General features: G+C 41.6%; 1 protein-coding gene across 1 annotated transcript in view; it reads right to left on the reverse strand.

Annotated features, from left to right (window-relative positions):
• LOC116142925 (alpha-copaene synthase-like) overlaps positions 1–23,142 on the reverse strand; it is a 29,558-nt gene that overhangs the window by 818 nt on the left and 5,598 nt on the right. The window contains 3 exon segments of the mRNA XM_031428342.1: positions 69–287; positions 388–596; positions 7,396–7,568. Coding sequence (XP_031284202.1) covers positions 69–287; positions 388–596; positions 7,396–7,568 — 601 coding nt within the window.

Consider the following 23,142-nt stretch of genomic DNA (forward strand, 5'->3'; position numbering starts at 1 on the left):
GATGAATTATAAGAAAAGGAAATTCTAGTCCTGATTAAAAGAGTGTAGTTAATATTTCTAAAATTGACCTTTTGATAGCATCAGTAAACCGCTCAAGTTCTTCATAGGTTCCATAGGCATCGTAAGTATCATCTAAAATGGACGTCATAGAGATTACTTTGGTCATTATCCTTCTTGCTAAGGAGTATTGGCGCTCAAAGTACACTCCCACTATCCAGAAATATAGTTCTACCACTCTATCTCTATCATATGGCAAATTTGTTTCAACATCTAAACCTTTCCACCACCTGGGATGCAAGTATATCTCATTATTAATAATCCTTAAGATTTAATAAGATCGAAGAAACTATTTTGTGAGCTTGCAATAGTTTAAGAAGTTGAACTTGCCTGGCGATGCTACTAACCTCTTTCTGATATTGTAGCTGTAACATGTTAAAATCTAATTTTGCAAACTTTAGTAGTGTTTTAATCTGTGGATTAATATCTTTTGAGTAGATCTCAACGGAATGTCTTGTCTCTAACCTTGGTAAGCCTTTACGGATAGGCCTGTTCAAAGCATGAGTTATTTGTTCTGCCAGCTCAGTGTGAGATTACAACTGAAGAACAGAGTACTGTAAACAGAGAAAGAGAGAGTAAGAACTGAGGAAAACACACATTCCTTTTACTTCACTTTTTCTTTAATAACAAAGAAGAGTGAGCAACTGTTTTACATATACAATTTCGTAATTCAGTAGACTTTAGTACTCTAAACGACAGTGTTTTGAATGTTTATTATTTGAGCTAAAACGGCAGCATTTCCTTCAATGACTTTGCACTTTGACATTTGTCCAACATTGCCCCTCAAACTGGACTGCACAAGCTGCTGGAAAAATGGACTGCATAAGTTGCTGAAAAGTGCAACTTAGCTCAGCTGCATTTGATCATCACGCAATTTAACTCAGCTACATTTAATTCATCCCATTGTTCAAACTAAAGAACTAACTGCATTGAACCAAACGGCTGGACTGCATTTTCTCACTAAAGAACCAAATAGCTGAGCTGCATTTTCTCACTAAAGAAGACTTCAAATCTGAAACTTCAAATCTGCAGAAGCAGAACAACACAAGAAACTTCAACTTCAAATCTGCATTTTCTCAGTAAAGAACCAAATAGCTGAACTGCATTTTCTCAGTAAAGAAAACTTCAAATCTGAAACTTCAAAACTGCAGAAGCAGAACAACACAAGAAACTTCAACTTCAAATCTGTATCAAGTCTGCAATAACAAAACTGCAAGACAAACCAAATGTTTGGATTGAACCAACATCAATCAACTGAACTGGAAAAAAAACATCTGATCTTCAATACCAGAACACATCCACCAGTAATACCAGAACATATCCACCAACTAAAAAAAAATCTGATCAGAACCTTCAAAGAGCACCAACATAATCTATTATTAGATTCTTCAAAGAACACCAAAAAAAAAAAAAAAAAAAAAAAAAACAGAAAAACCAGAAATAACTCCAGAACAAGCACTGCAGATCAATAACCCACACCAATCATCAGAACTCCAGAACAATCAGGGATAACACTCCAGAACAAGCACTGCAGATCAATAATTCAGACCAATCATCAGAACAGAACAATCAGAGATAACACTCCAGATCAACTAACATTTCCTAATGACACCACATTCAGTTTGGCTCTTAACTCAGTAAACTGAGAAACTGAGAGTGCTTTTGTAAGAAGATCCGCAATTTGTAGCTTGGAGGGCACATATTGGATGGCTAGCTTTTTTGCTAGGACTTGTTCTCGAACATAATGAGCATCAATCTCAATATGTTTGGTTCAAGCATGAAATACAGGATTAGATGCAAGAGCACCAGCACTAACATTATCACACCAGATTACTGGTATAGTGTGAAAGGTTAGACCAAGCTCAGTAAACATATTTTCAAGCCAGGCTATCTCTGTGGCTGTGTGAACAAGGGCTTTATATTCGTCTTCAGTGGAGGAAAAAGCAGCAACTTTATGTTTCCTAGAACTCCACTGAATTAAGTTTGGTCCTAAGTACACACAAAAGCCACTAGTAGATCTTCGATCCTCTGTACTTCCTCCCTAATCAGCATCAGCATAGCACTCAACATGAAGAGTGCTTGCTGGTTTGAACATAGGCCAAAATCCAGAGTATCTTTAATGGACCTTATCACCCTCGTACAGGTTTGCCATTGAAAATCAGTAGGTGCTTGTAAAAACCAACTTAACTTTTTTAGAGTGTAGTTGATATTTGGTCTTGTAAGAGTTAAGTATTGTAGTGCTCCTATAGTACTTTTGTACACGCTGGGATTCTGAAACAACTCACTGTCAATTGAGCTAAGTTTGATACCAACAGTCATTGGAGTTGAGCATGCATGTGCCTCCATCATTTTGGTTCGAACTAACAAATCTGAAGCATACTTAGACTGTTTTAAGTGAATACCTGCTGAATCTCTTGTTGCTTCCAAGCCCAGAAAATATTTGAGTGAGCCAAGTGTCTTTAAGGCAAAATTATCATTGAGATCTTTCATCAACTGCTTAATAAAGATCTTATCAGAACCTGTGATCAGTATGTCATCGACATATACTAAAACATAAATAGAACCAGTGTCTTGCTTTAGGATAAACAAACTTGAATCTGATATTGAGTTTTGAATGCCTTTAAGTTGTAAAAAAGCCTTCAATCGATCAAACCAAGCTCTTAGAGCCTGCTTGAGACCATAAAGTGCTTTGTTTAGCTTGCAAACTGCATTAGGAAAAACAAAACTCTCAAAACCAGGTGGCTGCTTCATGAAGACTGTTTCAGTTAAAACTCCATTGAGAAATGCATTGTTAACATCTATCTGTTGAATATCCCATCCATCTGTCACAGCTAGAGTGAGAACAATACGTATATTAGCTGGCTTAATGAAAGGACTAAAAGTCTCAAAATAATCAAGACTGAGAGTTTGCTGAAAACCCTTTGCAACTAACCGGGCCTTATATTTCTGTAGGATTCCATCAGCATTAAATTTGGTGAAAAACCATTTGTTTCCCACTATGTTCATGTCAGAAGTAGGATCAACAAGTGTCTAAGTGTTATTAGCTATAAGTGCATCATACTCACTCTGCATGGCAGCTTTCCAATTGCTGCTCTGAAGTACTTCAGAGACTGTACCAGGTTCTGTTTCAGCAGTTTCAGTACTGCCAGACCCACCAATGTGAAGTGCAAAATGATTATCATCACCAGTTTGACTACAAGAAACCATATGGGACTAGGCAGCTGACTTAGACCTGGGCACCATTGGATGAATATTCTCACAAACTAACTTATCAGTTGGTTCAGCAGCAACTTGATATGATGATACTGTATTGGAACAAAGGGTCTCACCAAGATGACTGTCATCTAAGTCAGCAGCCACTTGTGATGAAGTGAGATCAACAACAAGTTGACATGGTGAGAAAAAGCAATCTGCAGGAATAATAGGAAGGGTATCTACTGTGGTTTGATTGTGGTTTGCAGGAAAAATAGGGAGAGTATCTATTGTCGTTTGATCGTGATCAAAATGAGATATAGTAGGAGTATTTAAGGAAGAAATTGGTATTGTAGAAGCTGGTATAGTGTGTGGAGAAGACACAACGAATTGAGAAGTCTTACCTACTGCTGCATTGTCTAAAGAAGGCTGATCAGTAAAGTCAATTACTGCAGGAGAACCAAGGGGAGCTGAAGGGTGATAATGACTAGGATTAGAACCACAAGGAAAATGTAAAACTTGTGGACTTGTACAAGTGTCAACACTAGTCTGAGATGAAGAGTTTAAATTTGTATGTGGGAAAGAGAACATATTATTGATTGAAAAAGGAAATTCACATTCATTGAATTGTACATTAGGGATGGTAATTACTGTTCCATCAGGTTTTAGACATTTATAACCTTTGTGTACTAAGCTGTAACCAACAAACACACACTTTGTGGTATGGAAATCAAATTTGTGCCTATTATAATGCCTAGTGTAAAGAAAACAGGAACAACCAAAAACTTTTAAGCCTTCATAGATAGGAGTTTGATTAAAAAACTTTTATAAGGACATACATTATTTAGGACAGGAGTAGGCAGTCTATTTATTAAGTAAACAACAGTTTCAAATACTAGCCACCAGTATTGTAGTGGCATAAATGCATGGGCTAAAAGTGTAAGACCAGACTCTACAATGTGTCTATGTTTCCTCTCACTCCTACTATTTTGTTAGTGAGCATAAGCACAAGACTGTCTAACCTGAATACTTTGATCAACTAAGTATGGTAAAAGGGCTTTGTATTCCTCACCTTGATTAGACTATAGGGATTTTAGTTTACATCCAAATTGCCTTTCAGTAAGATGCTGAAATTTGATAAAAACTGATCTGGCTTCAGTTTTGGTCTTAAGAGGAAACAACCATGTAAATCTACTATAATCATCCAAAAATTGCACATAGTATTTAAAACCTTCTACTGAGGTACAAGGGGCAGGGCCTCAAACATCACTATGAATCAGTTCTAATGGGGCTATGGCATGAGATTGGGATGCTAGAAAACTAGACTGATGTAATTTACCTAATTGGCAAGCATCATAGTAGGTAACACTAGAACTGACAAAGGTCCTAATTTTTTATGGAAATTTTAAATGCAAATCAGTTAAAATTTGATGTTGAGTTTGTGAATGAGGATGACCTAACCGTTTATGCCAAAGCATGTATTCATCAGATTGTGTGTTGGCAATTAAACAATGAACACCAGTATTATTGTGTTTCTGATCAAAATTATAAGATATAAAAACTGTTTTAGATACAGAACTATTGTCAGAATCAGAAATTTCATTATTTTTCAAGCAAGTAGTACACTTACAATTTTCAGTAACCGAAGATGTACAATTGCTATTATTTAAAATATGAGAGACCTGATCAATATTGTCACTGAAATCAGAAAAAATCTGACCTAAAGATGACTGACCTTTATCATAGAACTGACTAGTATTATTGGACTGACCTTCATTTAACTGGATTGAATACCTAATGTCATTACAAGTATTTGACAGTTGAGAAACAAGTGGCTGAATAGAGCTAATAGAGGCTATATAGGAAGAAAAATTATTTGGGGAAGAAACATGAGTGGAAGGTTTGTTGGAAGAGAAATTCAGCTAGTACATGCTCATTATAAGATCCCCTTGCAGTAGTATTGCCCTTGTGAATTTGTCCTTGACAACACAACAGTGAGCATCAAATTCAACAAGGACGTTGTTATCTTTAGTAAATTTAGAGATGCTTCATAGGTTTTTTATAATCTTAGGGACACAAAGAATGTTCTTTAGATGCAAAGATTTAGAATGAAAAGTACTAGGCAAAAAAGAATGACTAGTATGAGAAATATTGAGGTACTCACCATTTCCAACCTGAAGTTGATCCACTCCACTATAGTTTTTGCTGACATTGAGATGATTGAGGTCTGAAGTTACATGGTCAGTTGCCCTGAATCCATATACCACATTAGATTAGTGGGTGTAAGAGACGTAGCCATTGCAAATTGCTGTTGTGCTTGTGAAGAGGACCGCACTAAAGAAGATTGAAAAGGTTGTGCTGAGTGAAAATTAGACCTCATAGCCAAAAAAATGTGCTTGATTCTGACCAGTTATATGTTGACTAGGAAAATTATAAGCAGTAGCAGCCACATTGTCAGAATGATTTGTGCCATTTTTGAAGTTCCCATGTTGAGTACCAACTTGAGTATTATAAGCTAGTTGTGGATAAGCTAATGGATAATAAGAATCTCCTGCAGGACCATTAAACTGAGGAGTGCTGGATGGATAATGATTGCCACCATTGTTGTATTGATGATGGTTGTATGAATGCTGATTGATATGTGGCTGAGATGATAATCGTTCATGATATGGACTAAATGGTTGTGATGGGTAGCTAATGGGATTCTAAGGCATTCTAGTAAAAGCAAAGTTATACTTATGATAACATTGCCCAGTTGAATGCCTTGCTTTACTGCATAATTGACAAATTAGTTTTCCTTTTCCAGCACTGTGTCCTTTTCCTCTACCATATGATACTCCCCCAAAATAAGGTGGTCTGTTGTTATACAAAGGCTGATTGTAGGTTTGAGGGATAGTTTGAGAGCTATGTATTATGGGATATGGAGGATAATGAGGATTGCCAAGAGACATCAGAGTGGGAGCTACTATATAACATGGTCCTGTCATTTTGTCAGATTGTTGGCTAACTAGGTCTGGTTTGGAGGGAATGTTTGGCACATTGTTTGAACTATTTGAATCACCAATAGAGTTGCCAGTAGAAGCTACGTGAGCTGAACAATTGCATAGATCAACAACATTGAACTTTTCAAGCCTAAGTTCATATTTTTGCAGTAAAAATCTAGCTTCTTGCAATGTAACAAAATCAAATTTTGACTCAATTCTTGAGGTTAAGTTCACTACAACAGCATCAAACTCAGGACCAAGTCCATCTAAGATGTACTGCAGTAAATCCTCATAAGTGATTATCAGTCCACTAGTAGACATACTCTCTGAAATTTCCTTCATCTTTTTGACATAATCTTCTGCATTTAAATTTCCTTTTTGTGTTGTCTGAAGTAAATTCTTGAGATGTAACACTCTAGGTTTTGAATCAATAATGAACTCATGTTCTAACGCAAACCATATCTCAGTGGAGCTTCTATAGTTTGACACATACCTAAACATGCTTTCTGAAATCGATGCCAATAACCAACTAACTAAGAACTTATCAGTTCTTTTCCACATTATATAAGTAAGATTCACTTACTCATTAATTGAAACACTACTTACCCTAACTTCTCCACTAGTTTGACCTAAATCATGATCAATTGCTGAATAAAAAATTATAAGAGGTGAGGGACAAGAAACCCTACCAAGTAGATGATCTTCAAGCTCGTGAGAGCCAACTGTGGACAACACCTGAGAGCTCCAAAAATGATAATTACTTTGAGTTAGCTTCGGATTTATGACCTGAAGGCTAGTAGCAAGAGCTGGAGTAGCTTGATTTGCTTGTTGCTTCAATATCTCATTTGAGTCGTTGAGCACACCAGAAGATTTTCTAAAATTCTCCACTGACGCAAGTCACAACTCTAATACCATGTGAGATTACAACTAAAGAACAGAGAACTGTAAATAGAGAGTAAGAACAGAGGAAAACTTACATTCCTTCTTACTTCACTTTTTCGTTAATAACAAAGAAAAATGAGCTACTGTGTTACATATACAATTTCAGTAGACTTTAGTACTCTAAACGACAGTGTTTTGAATGTTTATTAGTTGAGCTAAAATGGCAGCGTTTCCTTCAATGACTTTGCACTTTGACATTTGTCCAACACTCAGGACTTACTTGAGTAACAATTGGCTCAAGGTGAGCTTTAGTGAAAGCTATAGCTTCATCGAGGACATTCTCACCTCGTATGCCAAGATGTGCAAATTCATACAGATTTAGCATGCCCGAAATATCATTAATTAAGGATGTCTTGAATTTTCCTTTTTCATCTTTGAATTTTTCAAACACATCTGCTTAATTAATTTACAATCAAACACTTTGTTATGCCTAAAGAATGCAGGGCTGACGTAAGGTCCAGTCAACATGCAAAAGTAAGAGCATGGGTATACCCGCAGCTGAGTCACGTGAGGAAAGGAGCAGCATACTCCTGTCAGTGCAGTGGGTGCATGCCAGACTAGCCAGGAGCTGGAAAGCTTCCACATGTCCAAATTCCTGTGCCAAATCGCGTAAATCACTCTGGATGGTGGGCAATGGGATGTAAAGAAAGATTTGTATGGATAATCCCACAAACTCACAGATTCAGTAATGATAACCTTAATCCGTCCCATTATAAATTGAGGGCTCCTCTCTCATTTGGGGGATTCGATTATTCTACTTTTGATTACCTATTCTCTCTCAAGAATATATATCATTCTCTCTCTTGTACTATCATTTGTAGGTTAGTTTGCTAACGCGACTTGACCTCTATCATTAATACAAATATCAGCGGACGTAGGACTTGCTTCCTTAGCATCCGAACCACTTTAAAAGCTGTTCCCATTGCATTTACTATCATTTTCTCTTACATTCACGTGTGCCTTCTGAGCCAGCTCAATATTTCACATGTGTGTTTCGTTGGTGTCAAAATCACGCATCAACAGTTTGGCACTAGAAGGAGGGCCTAATTTAGTGTTCATCCTTCATCAGGAGAATCTCTAACTTACTGGTCCTATAACAGCAAATGGCCCACCAACCTGAACTTAAGCGAACCAACCACGGTGTTGAGGGGATTCCCCAAGTCCAGGGGGACACCTCTTCCAAAATACCTTTTGTTCTGAAAAATGCCGTGGGGGATATCCCATCAAGTTCACAACTTGACCCTACCATTAGAAGCTACCTGGAGAGGTTTGACAACACTCTCTAGACGGTCAACCAAAGGTTAGACTGTTTGGACCAAAGCATGCCAACCAAATCAGCTGGGGCGATGCAACTGCCAAAAATGCCTATAGGTCATGTGAAAGCGCAGCAAAGGGAGATAGCCCATGCCGCAGGCACTGCAGCGCGTTGGAGAAAGGGCAAGCAAGTGGGGAAGAATGGGCCTAAGGGCTCCAAAGGGCTAGTGAACACTGACCACGCCCCGAGTAGAATACCCATGGCGTTGAGACTCGGTGAAAAGTCACAAGTCGAGCTGTCCCATGCCACGTCGCATGCACACCCCCATAAAAGTGCTAGACAGGGCTATTCTTATCACCGCCCGCAAAACGACCTTAATCGTCATCGTGCGGGAGGTTCCCACACTTCACGGGGTGGTTCGTACCACCGTGAAGGTCATGACAGTTCCCCGCACCATTCATCGCCATCACACGTCTCTAGCCAGCATGTGTCGAGGGTGGCTGGAGTTGCTGGCCGAGGCGAAACGGAATCCTACCTTTGGACTTTTCTCAACCGCAACTACAAAGGTCAGACTCGCATGGGAAAGCAATCCCCATATAGCTCCATTGCCTCAGATTGAGGAGTTATAGTGAACTCTAGACCAACTAAGAGCTCAGCAAAAAGAGTAGGGGCAGATCGCATCCGCGTCCCCTTTTTCTCCGGCAGTGTTAGCCGCCCCACTCCCATCAAGATTTAGAACGCCCAACATGCGGGTGTTCGATGGAAATTTTGATCCGCAGGATCATTTATATGAATTCCACGACCTGATGGAGCTTCACCAAGTCTCAGATCTAGCGAAGTGCCGTTGTTTGGCAGTAACTCTGGCCTCTCACGCCAAACGATGGTTCATGTCGCTCCCAGTGGGATCGATCAGCTCGTGGCCCCAAATGAGTGCGACATTCCTGAGGCATTTCCAAGCAAATCGAAAGTTCTCAATGCCTTTGAGCTACCTTAGCAATATAAGGCAAAAAAGGGATGAATCCCTCCAATCGTACATTGATCGATTCCACAAAGAGCTTTGTTAGAGTCATGAAAGTGGCTCTATTTTGGTGATAAAAATACCCCATGTGTGATTAAATTGAAGTATATTGAGACAATTAAAGAATTTATGAATTTATTCACGAAAATCGCTTCCTAATATTTTTCTTATGAATTTAACGTGTTTGAAATGATTTTGGAAAGTATATGAGTTGATATTAGGTTGTGGTGTATGGATTAAGGGTGATTTTGTCTCATTTATGCTGTTTAGGGGGTAAAATGTCATGTTTTAAGGGGCTAATTTTGTCATATTTTAATATGCAGGGACCAAATGGATATTTGCCATAATGGGTATAAATTTCCAGGTGACCATCGTGAAAAGAGGGCGCAAACCCAAACCCAAAAACCCTAGCCTTCCACCGAAATTTGGTCGTCGACCGACGACGTTTCATCTTCCAGGCCAGCGACCCTTCACCTTCCGTTGGCGAGCCTCCACCGCAAGCCACCACCGCGAACCAAGGGCTGCCGCGATGTTTTGTCTTCCAACCACTGTGATGTTTCATCTTCCCGGCTAGATTTGGCTATTTTTCGGTGACGTTTAAGCTCCCCAAGGGTCGATCTCCCTTCCCCACAGCCGGATCTACACTTTCCTAGCTTCAGCCACCGCGAAAACCGCTGGAATCCGCGATTTTGCCACCGCGCCTCTTCATCTTCTAGCCCAGATCCTGCTAATTTCCGGTGACTTCTCACCTCCCTAGGACCTGATCTAAACTCCCCATCACCAGAGCTTTCCATCGGTACGTTCGGATCCCATTTCTGCCACCGTTTTCTGGAAGACCTGTCGGAAAATTAACGTGTTCTAGTGAAGTGCGGCTGTTCGTATTCTGTGCTATCCGTTGGTCATTTTTGCCCCTTCTTTGCATCATATCGCTGTCGGTTACCTCCTCTCTGCCATGGTCAACTTCGTTTCCACTGTTTCGGCCTCCGTCATCACCACCATGAGCGGCTAAGTTCCCGGTTGTCTATTACGGCATAGGCGAGATCGGGATTGACTCCACGACTCTCCTCATCAACTCTCAACTAGTTGGATGAGCCTGATTATAGGACATTTGGTAGATTGTGCTTCAGATTATATTTGTTTTCGTTTCATGTTTGATTTTGATACTTTAATATGATTTGAGCATAACTTGTGATGAATATTGTTGTCCATTATGATTTAATGTTTTCATAGAACTTGCTGAATGATAAACGTTGGTTTGAAATAATTAAATGATGAATATTGCTTTTCATTACTTCGCATCGATTGTAATTGAGTTGTGTTCGGATTTAATTTAATTTCTACTATTATTGCGTTTATTGTGAAGTTGGTTGATTGGATTTTACGTGTTGACAAATTCTATTTGTTAATCGCGTACCAACTAGTGGTATTGCCTTGTAGTGTTTTTCGGCGTTTAATGATAGTCTTTAACCAATAGAACTTGAGTGATCGGGTGAGACAGGATAGATTATACCTAGAGTGCAGGGAGGCCATTTCATTGATTTACCTTGCCTTGTAGGTTTAGGGGATCGTAGAGGGTGGAGAAGAATTGTGTGAATCGGTCTCGTGTCGAACCAAAACCGTAACGGCAACATTTTTATTATAGTCTTTATTAGTTTTAATTGCACTATTTCATTATTTGCATTTAGTCTATTTAGTTTCTTTAATCAATTGCCAATTTCATTTCCTCTACTTAAAATATATTAGGTTGTTAGTCTTGCTCCCTGTGGATTCGATCCTGCTTACTGCTAACTACGGTATTTAGGTTTAATTTTGTGACCGTGACGACTGGTCTAACAAGCTTAACAAGGTAGCTCACACTCCCGAGGAGTCTATTCGGACTCTCATCATAGTGGGAGTTCACCCATAGACCGACCTGTGGAAAGAGCTACAGGCTGAGGATGATGTTTCCCTCACCCCTTTCTATAACCTTGCGGAGAAGTACCTCCGTACTAAAAGTTCAGTGCCGACACTTTGCCACTGCGACCACAGCGCGTCGGTTAGTGCGTCTAGTCAGGAGGACAAGAGAGTTGATCACAGATGGGCTATTGACGATCAAGAAAAGGAAAGAAACCGCACTACGAGCCCAAAAAGTCTTATGCTCCTGTTCCTCATCGCGATCACAACAGAAATCAATATACGCCTCTGAATGGGTCTGTATCCGCTATTCTTGACAAATCAGAAGAAGCCAGCCTGCTCGAATAACCTGAGCCCATGAAAAATCCCCCGTCAGCTAGAAACAGTAAAAAGTACTATCGTTACCATCGGGATAATGGGCATCACATCGATGAGTGTCTCAATCGAAGACCTCATCAAGCAGGGGCATTTCAAGGAATATATTGATGACTCCACTCCTACGCAAGAGAAAAGTCAAGGGGAACCTGGAAAGAAGCGACGTGATCGCAAAGGGGTATGCACCCTCAATATGATCTTCAAAGGATTGCACTTTGCGGGGAACTCTCGAGGCGCCTAGGAAAGGTATGCTCGCGCAGCTCATCACGACCCTATCAATGTGATGAGCACGTCACGGCAACCATTGAAGGTTCGCAGGGAGGAGGAAATTCCTTTCTCTGAAAAGGATGCAGTCCGACTACATCATCCCCATGATGACGCTCTTGTAATCACACCCCTGATAGGGCGCCATAACACCTACAAAATGTTGGTGGATAACGGAAGTGCTGTGAACATCTTGTTGCAGACAACTTTCGAAAGAATGAACCTAGATGAGGCTGACCTGAAACCTGCCTCATTCCCTCTATACAGTTTTACAAGGGACCACTTGATCTCCAAAGGAATGATCTTGCTTCCAGTCACGCTGTGTGACTTTGATGAAGTGACCAAGGTAACTGAATTCTTGGTAGTGGATTGCCCATCCGCTTTTAATGGTATCTTGGGGCGACCTCTGCTAAGAAGCTTCAAGGCAATCACTCCGATATACCATCTGAAGATGAAGTTCCCTACCCCGATGGGGATAGGGGAAGTCAGCAGATCTCAGTGCGTATCTCGCAACTGTTATATGAAAGTAGTGCAGATGGCGTGCAAAGGGAAGGGTATCTCGCGTGGCATTCCCCGCCAGGCTATGGTGATAAGCCGGATCGAGCCATAGCCTGGTCCAGCCGAGGATAATATGGATCCTCGAATTCAAGAAAGCCCTTCTACTAGTCTAGTTAGGGATCTGTCCAAAGTGTTGGTCGACTTGGATGAACTGAGCCGAGTGTTAAGGATTGGGAGCAATCTCAATCCCCAACTCGCCTCCGAGTTGACCAACTTCCTCATGAAAAATATCGATGTGTTCGCCTGGTCGCACGCAGATATGGTCGGGATCAGCCCGAATATCATTTGCCATGCGTAAAACATTGACAGCGAAGCCAAGCCAGTTTGCCAAAAAAGAAGAGCAATGGATCCGGAGCGATATGCCGCCTTAAAGCTAGAGGTAGATAACCTCCTTCGAAATGAGTCCATCCGAGAAGCACTCTACCCGACCTGGATTGCCAACCCTGTTCTAGTAAAGAAGCCCAATGGAAAATGGCAAACCTGTGTCGACTTCATCGACCTCAACAAAACATGCCCAAAAGATAGCTTTCCCTTGCCAAGAATCGACCAGCTCGTGGATGCCACATCGGGGCAGGAGCTGCTAAGTTTTATGGACGCGTACTCGGGATATAATCAAATTCTGATGTACTCGTTGGACGAAGAGCATACATCCTTTGTTACAGATTGGAGACTGTACTACTACAGAGTTATGCCTTTCGGCCTTAAAAATGCTGGTGTGACCTACTAGCGGTTGGTTAACCGGATGTTCTCCGAACAGATCGATAAGTTAATGGCGGTCTATGTAGATGACATGCTGGTCAAATCCCATGTCGCTTCAGATCACATAGCGCACCTCACCGAGATGTTTGATATCCTCTGACTATACAGAATTAAGCTAAACCCCCTCAAGTGCTCATTCGAAGTATCCTCGGGAAAATTCCTGGGATGCATGGTTAACCAACGGGGAATAGAGATCAACCACAAGAAAATTCAATGTCTCCTCGACATGGCAAGTTCGACCAGCAAAAAACAAGTCATGAGCCTTAATGGGCGAATAGTGGCACTGAGTCGTTTCATATGGAGGTTAACAGATTGCTGTTTGCCATTCTTCAATGTTCTAAAAGCCAATAAAAAGTTTGAGTGGACTACCAAGTGCGAATAGGCATTCCGAAGTATTAAAGAACACCTCGGGAAGCCACCTCTCTTGTCCAAGCCTCTCCCGCAAGAAATCCTCCTCCTATACCTATCCGTCTCTTAGTTCGCAATCAGTGCAGCCTTAGTTCGGGAAGAGGAGAAAGTCCAATGGCCAGTGTATTATGTGAGCTTCAAGAAAGTTGCGACCTTACTTCCACGCCTATACAATGCATGTAATGACTAATTACCCACTCAGGCAGGTCCTCCAGAAGCCGGAGGCATCGAGTAAATTACTTAAATGGACCATGGAATTAAGTCAGTTCGATCTGAAGTACAGACCGAAAGCAGTGATAAAAAGCCAGGCTGTTGCTGACTTCATATCAGAATTTTCACATCATCTGACGGATGAGTTGGAGCAATAACCCAGCGAAGTCATTTAGGAAACTATCCAAAATCTATCAACCTGGAGCCTCTACGTCGATGGATCATCAAACAGAAAGAGGGCCGGGGTAGGTCTTCTCCTTTTGAGTCCCGAAGGGGTTCGCATTCATGGCATTCTCTGGCTCGGATTCAAGGCAACCAATAATGAGGCCGAGTATGAAGCTCTGCTCGCTGGTTTGCAGTTGGCCAGAGACATGGGTGCAACCGCGATCAGTATCCATAGCGACTCCATGCTGTTCATCAACCAGATTTTGGGGGAGTAGCTAAGGAAGAAAACATGATCAGTTACCTGAAAACAGCAAAGGCCACACTCGAGCCACTCAAGCCCTTTACGATCACACAGATTCCTAGAGATAGCAACTCTGTGGCAGATGCCTTAGCAAGGATAGCCTCGTCATTAGACTCAGATGCACCGGAGAGCATTCCTGTTTGATTCATCGAAATCCCTAGTATCAGCCTGATCGAATAGGCCGTGAATGTTACAGAATCAGATTCCTGGATGACCCCCATTAACCAGTACCTCAAGGATGGGACCTTGCCTAACGATAAGGTCGAAGCGAGGACCATCCGAATAAGATCTGCTCGTTACACCCTCATCAGAGACTAGCGGTATAGGCGGGGTTTTAGTGCCACTCTCCTCTAATTTGTAAACAGCGAAGAAGCAGACTACATCATGAGGGAGATACATGAAGGGATCTGCGGTAATCACACCGCCGCATGATCCCTTGCTAACAAAGTTGTTCGCCAAGGGTACTACTGGCCCCTAATCCAAGAAGACGCCTACAACTTTGTCAAGAGGTGTGACAAGTGCCAGTGGTTCATGAACATACCGCGAGCTCCTTCCCACTAACAGATAACCATGACAGCCCTTGGCCATTCTCCATGTGGGGAATCGATCTCATCGGTCCCATCCAAGCTGGTACAGGGGGATTAAAGTATGCCGTGGTCGCGGTGGATTACTTCACCAAGTGGGTCGAGGCAGAACCACTGGCCGCGATCACAACCAAAAAGCTTAAGGACTTCGTCTTCAAGAACATCAAGTGCTGCTATGGGATTCCTCATACCCTTATCTCAGACAATGGTAAACAGTTCGACAATGAGGAGTTCAAACAATTTTGCGATGAGCTGGGTATTCACAAAAAATTTGCCTCAGTCGCAAGACCGCAAGCGAATGGTCAAGTTGAAGCAGTCAACAAAACCATCAAGCACACTCTGAAGGTAAAGCTTGGCACAGCCAAGGGGAATTAGGCCGACAACCTCCCCGAAGTCCTATGGGCATACAGGACAATTTCGAGACCCTTTACCTCAGAAACCCCTTTTTCGCTAGCATACAGTTCCAAAGCGATGATCCCTGTTGAGGTAGGAACTGGTTCACTTTGGAGGGACCTATACAACAAAGCCGACAATGATGCCCTTATGCGTGCAAGTTTGGACCTAGTTGAAGAACATTGCAGCAAGGCTTCGTTAAGAATAGCAGCCTATCAGCAATGCGCGAAAAAGTTCTTCGATTCTAAGGTCAGACGAAGAGACTTCCACGTTGGCGACCTTGTATTAAAGGAAGTTTTTCTCGGTACTAGGGAACCAAGTGCAGGTGTTTTGGGACCAAACTGGGAAGGCCTATACCGCATCACCAAAGTGATAAGACTGGGGACTTACCACCTAAAAAGGCTAAATAGTTCTATAGTACCACGAGCTTGGAATGCTGAACACCTTTGACCATATTATCAGTAATTCCAAACTCAATTTTCCTTGTAAAGGTTATTTTTTGATCTTTGTAAATGTAAATAAGTTCTGTTCGCTTGTAATAATCTTCGCATGTAATTTTGTTCGTATAAACGTGTTATCATGTTCTCATAAACTTGTTCCAATCTTATAAGAACTTAGAATGTGAACTTATGTAATAAAGCGAACAGAAACTGTAAAAGCAAAATATATTTCATTCATGTAAAAAGTACAGCAGGCAAGAAGATACAATTGTTAGCCCTAATCTGACTCCTGGAGGACCGACCTCATCATCCTAAGGCTGGTTGGCTGGGGGCTTCTCCGAGGCGTGTCTTGAACCCCCTGTCTGATCAGATTTTTGGGCTGCTACTGCTTCATCATCCTGCCACGCCATGGACATGAGAGTTTCCCGCCAGTCCTTTGGGAGGTCAGACATATCAATGCGCAGACTCTTCGGCTGCAAGGCATAGATAGACTCGATCACCCATTCGACAACTTTTCATCGACCTTCGCTGCCTGATTCTACATCTCTTCAGTCAGGGAAGCAACTTTTCCCTGACTTGCTTGGAGTTTGGCCTCGAGAGCTTGCCTTTGCTTCTCGGAGGCATCCCTTTCTTGTTTTCCTCGGAAGACCCGCAGAGAGGTCATTTTGAGCTCCTGGTCCCTCTCTCCGACCTCCTTGGAGAGTCTGGCTATGGTCCTTTGGAGCTCCTTTACTTCCTCGCCATGTTCTCAAGCTCAGCTTTTTGGAAGTCCACCGTACGAAGAGCCGCGTCCCTTTCACTCAGGTACCAGGTCGCTGACTTAGAGGATAGGTTTCTTTCTACTTCGGCAGCTTCCAGGCCTCGCTTGAGCTATTCGTTCTCTTCCTTCAATGCAACCTCCCACTTTCCAGCTCCCAGCCCCAGGGATAGTTGCATGGAAAGCAGGGCCTGCGAACAAGAAAAAATAGCAAGTTAGTTTATCAAAAGGAACTAAGGGAAGTCCTCGCTGAGGATAGTTCATTTACCTTGCTTAAGTGCTAGAGCGATGTGGACATTAGATCCATGTCACTGGAACCTACAAACTGCTCGAATGCTTCCGAGAGTCCACACTCCAGCAAGGTGTAGACTATCAGCTGCAGATACTCTGACAGGTTCCCCAGCAAGTCTAGCACTAGAGTTTCCTTCTTCCGCCTTCAGCAGGAGTCGCATCACCCGTCGGTTCCTTACCCAACCTCCTCCTGATGTCTAGTTGCGACCTCCCAGATTGATCGCCCTCGGATTCAGTCTCTGACTCTTTGACATGAATTTTCCTTCTCTTTTTCTTTGCTCGTTGAGCCGTTGTCTTTAGCCTTGGGTGAACAGCCGATGGCTGGGAAGCCTTTGTAGGTCGGATTGGTGCATCCTCTGAAGGTTGATGCTGAGAGTTCCAGCAGGTCGCACTGGGGGGCCCAATATGGCACCTCCAGCTGGGGGATTGGTAGGAGCAGCATCAGTCGCCCTAGTGGTCCTTCCTCATGGAAAATTGAATTGCCTTCGTCGCGGCGGCTCTGACTCCTTCGGAGGCATGGTCGCTGCATTCAAGCATCGTTAACAAAAGTAATTCATTACATGACCAGAAAAGACCCAGTTAGCAAGACTTACGTGATCGAGCTCTAAGGACTCTTTTGCGTTGAAGAAACCGTATTTTCACAGATTCGTGGTTGTAACGAGCTTCTTCACATCGCGACTAGCTTCGGGCAGGAAGCTGAAAGCTACAATCATGTCCGGATCGAAGAGCAGCCCTAAGTCAGTTGACTTGTTAACTGCCAAAAAGAAACAGGTCGTTAGGAAAAGAACCTACTCGAGTCTTGAAAGCGGCAATGGCTGTCATAACAAAAGAAGAAAAACTTCATTTCATAGGCCCCCGCGTTGCTAGGGTAACTGTGTATCCCCGCTTCTATAGTAGGTCACCTGGACAAGTAATAAGAATCCTTGTCCTTGGTCTTTTTCAAGTAATACGAGTAGCCGAGCTCCGCCGCGGTTAGCTCATCCAGCCCATTCTCATGACACGAGATGTACATGGCAACAGTAATCACATACGCGTTCGGCGTGAGTTGCATCGGCGTAATCCCGAAGTGATCCAGTAACGACCTGACAAAAGGGTGGAAGGGGATCAACCCCTCACCCTTGATGATCTCCTCGGAGATCGCGACCATCCCACTTGATGGGTATCGCAATGAGCGAATCTTATCGCGAAAAACTTCCATGTCGATACCATACTGTTTGATCACCCTCTCGAGCTCTTCCTCAGTACGTACCGAGTAGACCTCAGGAGTGACATTCGGAGCACCTTGCGAGGATGAACCGGTTCCTTCCTCGTATCTGGTCGTTGAGGGGTCCATTCTACTGGTCTGCAAAAACGACAAGCAGGGGGCTCATTTAGCCATCTGACATTTATCGATGTTCGTCTAGGAACTCGAATCCTGATGGAGTCAGCGGTACTCCCGATCCTATATTTCCGAGTCAATGGATCCCCTCTTGACCATCGTTCGTTTCCGCATATGAACAATGCATGACCAAATAGGCTTTATTGTACGAAACATGATTAGTCTCGTACTTATACACCGTATGAACCATACGCATCCATATCGGATCCGACTACAATGTCTCAGGTCAAAGGACTACATCGTGCACTGATATAACCAAACGATAAATCATTGACTACATGCTTTTCCAAGTGATTTGTCGTTATTCGGTCACGTTCGAAAAACAGTTCACCAACCGTTAATCCATACCAATGCCCTAGTGACATGACTATCATCGTCATCCGTACTTATATCAACTCATGATATCTTTCGGAAGCATCCGGTATGCCTACTGTACAATATAGTTGCCCAAATTTATATGCTCGTAAGGAACCCTTTTCGATAACTATTTACCTATTAATGAATCATCTGGACAATTCATATACATACTTTATTTTAAATGCTGACTGAATAAAGGAAGCATTTACATATATGAATTGAAGAACTTTCTTCTATTATTATGATATATATAGATCAAGACAAAAGCTCTGAAAAACGACAACACGAATGGTTTCTAGGGCATGCACTAATATACACTAACAAACTCCCATTTGCACTAAGCCATTTGATGTTGTATCTCATACATTCTCAAGATGATGGTCCAATTGCTTCAGTGTCATCGCCTTAGTCAGTGGATCAGCTACATTTTTGCTGAAGGAGTCTTCAGAATCAAAATCTCTCCAGCTCCAACGAATTCTCTAAAATGTGATACTGCGTGAATGTGTTTGGATTTTTGGTGTGCCCTTGGTTCCTTTGCCGTGCAATAGCTCCAGTATTGTCACAGAACATGCTTATTGGGTAAGCCATGTTCGGAAACCACACCAAGTTCAATTACGAACTTTCGCATCCAAACAGCCTCCTCGCTGCTTCCGAAGCAGCATGTTCAGCTTGTCGTGGAGTCAGCTGTGGTTGTCTGTTTGGAACTTTTCCAACTAACAGCACCTCATTAATATAAAAATGTACCCTGACGTAGACTTTCTATCATCAATATCTGATTGGAAATCAGAATTGAGTATCCTTGAATGTTTAACTCGGAACATCCATAACTCAGATCCTTAGTTTTTCTCAAGTACTTAAGGATCGATTTTACAACCGACCAATGTTTCTCCCCTGGGTTGACTGATATCTGCTCGTAACACTTACAGCATAAGCTATATCAGTCTGTACATAGCATCCGTACATTAAGCTACCTACGGCAGACGCATAAGGCACATTACGCATCCGCTGCCGCTCTTCATCGGTCTTGGACCCATCTCCTTAGAAAGATGAAGACCGTGAGTGAAGGGCAAAAGACCTCTCTTAGAGTTCTCCATGCTAAATCTTTTTAGCATTTTCTCTATGTACAATTTTTGGGATAATCCAATTACCCTTTTCGTTCTATCTCTATAGAACGAATGCCAAGGACATATGTCGCTTCTCCTAAGTCTTTCATCGAGAAGGTTTTGGACAACCAAACCTTAACCTCTGTCATCATGCCTATATCATTTCCCATCAAAAGTATGTCATACATATAATATAGAAACGTGATGGCATGATCTTTAACCCATTTGTATACGCAGGGCTCATCCGGATTCTTGACAAAACCAAACGATTTGATATGTCGTCAAATCGAATGTTCCAGCTTCTTGAAGCTTGCTTCAATCCAAAATGGATTGATGCAATTTGCATACCTTATGTTTTTCAGTAGAGGATACAAAACCTATCGGTTGTTCCATGTAGTGTTTTCCTCAATAAACCCATTGAGGACAGCTGTTTTGACATCCATCTGCCAAATATAATCATGGTATGCTGCGATGGCTAGCATTATACGGATGGATTTAACATAGCTACAGGCGAGAAGGTTTCCTCATAATCCAATCCTTGTTTCTGAGTATAACCTTTCGCCACCAGTCGAGCTTTGAAGGTCTCTACCTCCCCATCCTTGCCAACTTTTCTCTTGTAGACCCATTTACAACCTATAGGAACTATTCCCTCAGGTGGATCCACAAGCGACCATACTTGATTGGCATGCATTGATTCTATCTCAGAATCCATTGCTTCCAGCCATTTTCCTAATCTCTATCCAGTATTGCTTTTCGTAGCTTCTAGGATCATCACCATGATCATCTACTCCCACTAAGTAGAATTCAAAATCTTGCTCATGTAGGAACCCATATCTCTCGGAGGTTTCGACATCTAGAAGACTTCGTACTGGAACCATAGTATCTGATACTGAGGTTCGCTGAGTGGAGTTCCATCTTCAGCAATCTCTGTTCTTGGCTCTTCGAACTCTTCCTTAAGTTCAATATTTCTTCCAACGCCGCCTTCCTCCAAGAACTCGTTCTCGAGGAAGCGTGCATTTCTACTGATCCAAACTCTTTGATCACTTGGGAAGTAAAAGTAATATCCTAAACTATCTTTAGGATATCCAATGAACCGACTCTTCTCGGATTTAACATCCAGCTTATAGATTTAACCAATTTAACATAAGCTGGGCAGCCCAAATCTTCATATAATTCAGACTTGGACGTTTTCCATACCATATCTCATACGGTGTTTTCTAGAAGTTTTAGACGGGACCCTGTTAAGGATGTGCACAGCGGTCTGGAGGCGTACCCCTACAGAGACATTGGTAAGTTGTAAAACTCACCATCGATCGTACCATATCCAATAAGGTACGATTTCTCCTTTCAGACACTCCACTAGGCTGGGGTGTATAAGAGGAGTCAATTGTGAGATGATCCCATTTTTTTAAGAACTCTTGAAACTATGTACTCAAGTATTCACCCCACGATCTAATCGTAGTATTTTAATACTCTTCCAGTTTGATTTTCTACTTCATTCTTGAATTCTCTGAATTTTTCAAAGGATTCGATTTGTATTATTTAAATACAAAACTATCGTGACATATCATCTGTAAAGGTAATGAGTATTCAAATCCTCCCCTAGCTAAAGTACTAAATGGTCCAACCACATCTGTATGTATGAGTTCTAAAAGTTCTTTAGCTCGCTGTCCTTACTCTAAAGGGAGACTTGGTCATCTTCCTGGAGACATGATTCACAGGTTGGATAGGGTTCAGAAACCCAATGAGTTTAGGATCCCACTTTCTCCAAGCTGTATTAATCTTCTCTCTCCTATATGACCCAATCTATGATGCCATAGAATTTTAGGATTTGATTCAGATCGAGTTCTTTTATTAGAAATGGTATTGATTGAAGCATAGTCATTCAATTCTAAGATATACAAACCATTTGTATTCACAGCTTTACCAACTAAAACATTTCCAAAATGTATTGAACAATCATTTCCATTAAACAGTACATAATAACCTGCTTTACACAAAGCAGAAATAGAAATGATTTTTTCTAGTGGCTTTTTAAAGTACAATACTTTAAACAAATTCAAAACATGTCCTGAAGGTAGTCTTAGTGGGCAAGTCCCCATGGCCTCAGCTGCAACTCGTGCCCCATTTGCCATCTCAAAATGACTCGCCCTTTGTCACCTCAGAACTATTCTGAAGTACCTGCAAGACATACAAACAGTGATGTTGCTGCTGAATCTAATATCCAGGAATGACTATCTGAATTAACACTTAATTCATATTCAATCATAAGACATTGGTTCGTACCTGCTTTTCCTTTGCCTTTCTTCAGACTGTTCATATTGAGGACGTTCCTCTTCCAGTGTCCATCTTTTCCACAGTGGAAACATTTTCCCTTTGCATCGGCCTTCTCTGCCTTTGCCACTGGCTTCTTGAAGCTCTTATTCTTGGGTCCAACTTTTGGACCTCTCTTTGGTAGCACTTTGGGCTTTTTATTGGCCCTGCTAGTGGAGGCGGCAAAGACATCCTTATGTCCTTTCCCTTTCACATTTGTCTGTGAAATTCTTTAAGCTCATTTAGCAGTTCAGAGAGGTTTCTCTCAATCCTATTGAGATTGTAGTAGTTATAAACGGTTTATAACTTGGAGAAAGGGATTGTAGAATCAAATTCACTTTGAGGCGGTCTGGCATGACACCCCATATCCATCTAGTCGATCTAATCCATTGATCATTTTAAGAGTATGATCAGCTGGAGGTTCCCCTTCCCTAACTTCATGCTAAGAGGGATGCACACAATTCATACCACCACTCTTGGATTTTCGCTATACAACTCTTGTAGAGCTTGAGGAATATCATAAGCATTTGAAACCTCTTCATGCTTAGTTGAAGTTCTCTATTCATGGAGGCTAACATGTAATTTTTAGCCCTCCTACTATCCTCTCTCCATTTTCAAGAGCATCAAGCTCAGCTTGTGGAGCATCCGGTCCAATATCAAGTGGAAGAGGTGCTTCTAGGACATAAGCAATTCTTTCAAAATCTAGAACAATTCTAAGATTTCTTAGCCAATCTTGGTTGGGTCCGGTTAACATGTTATTGTCCATTATCCTTAGGAGAACATGTTGGCCATTTTTCGATTATTTATCACAAAGATGAAACTGCAAAGAAAAGTAATTTTATTAGTGTTTGTAATCTTTTAAACCTTTTAATGCATAATCAAATTAGCTCCCACTATTTTATTCGAGTCCTACACTCCCTTAAATAGGATCCGAAATTTTCGTTGATTAATTTCTTAGTGGGGATCAATTTCTTATCAAATTCAATTAACCTCACATAATAGAATTCTGGTTAATTAAGTCTAATAAGTAGGAAACTCTTTTCCTTTTATATCACTATATAAGGTTTGATTCATTCCTTGTCTTAGTTGCGGATCCACATAATAGAATTCTTGGTACCCTAGGCTAGTTAAATCCGAACCATTGT

The sequence above is a fragment of the Pistacia vera genome, unplaced genomic scaffold (genome assembly GCF_008641045.1).
Source record: "Pistacia vera cultivar Batoury unplaced genomic scaffold, PisVer_v2 Contig421, whole genome shotgun sequence".
NCBI classification, from domain to species: Eukaryota; Viridiplantae; Streptophyta; class Magnoliopsida; order Sapindales; family Anacardiaceae; genus Pistacia; species Pistacia vera.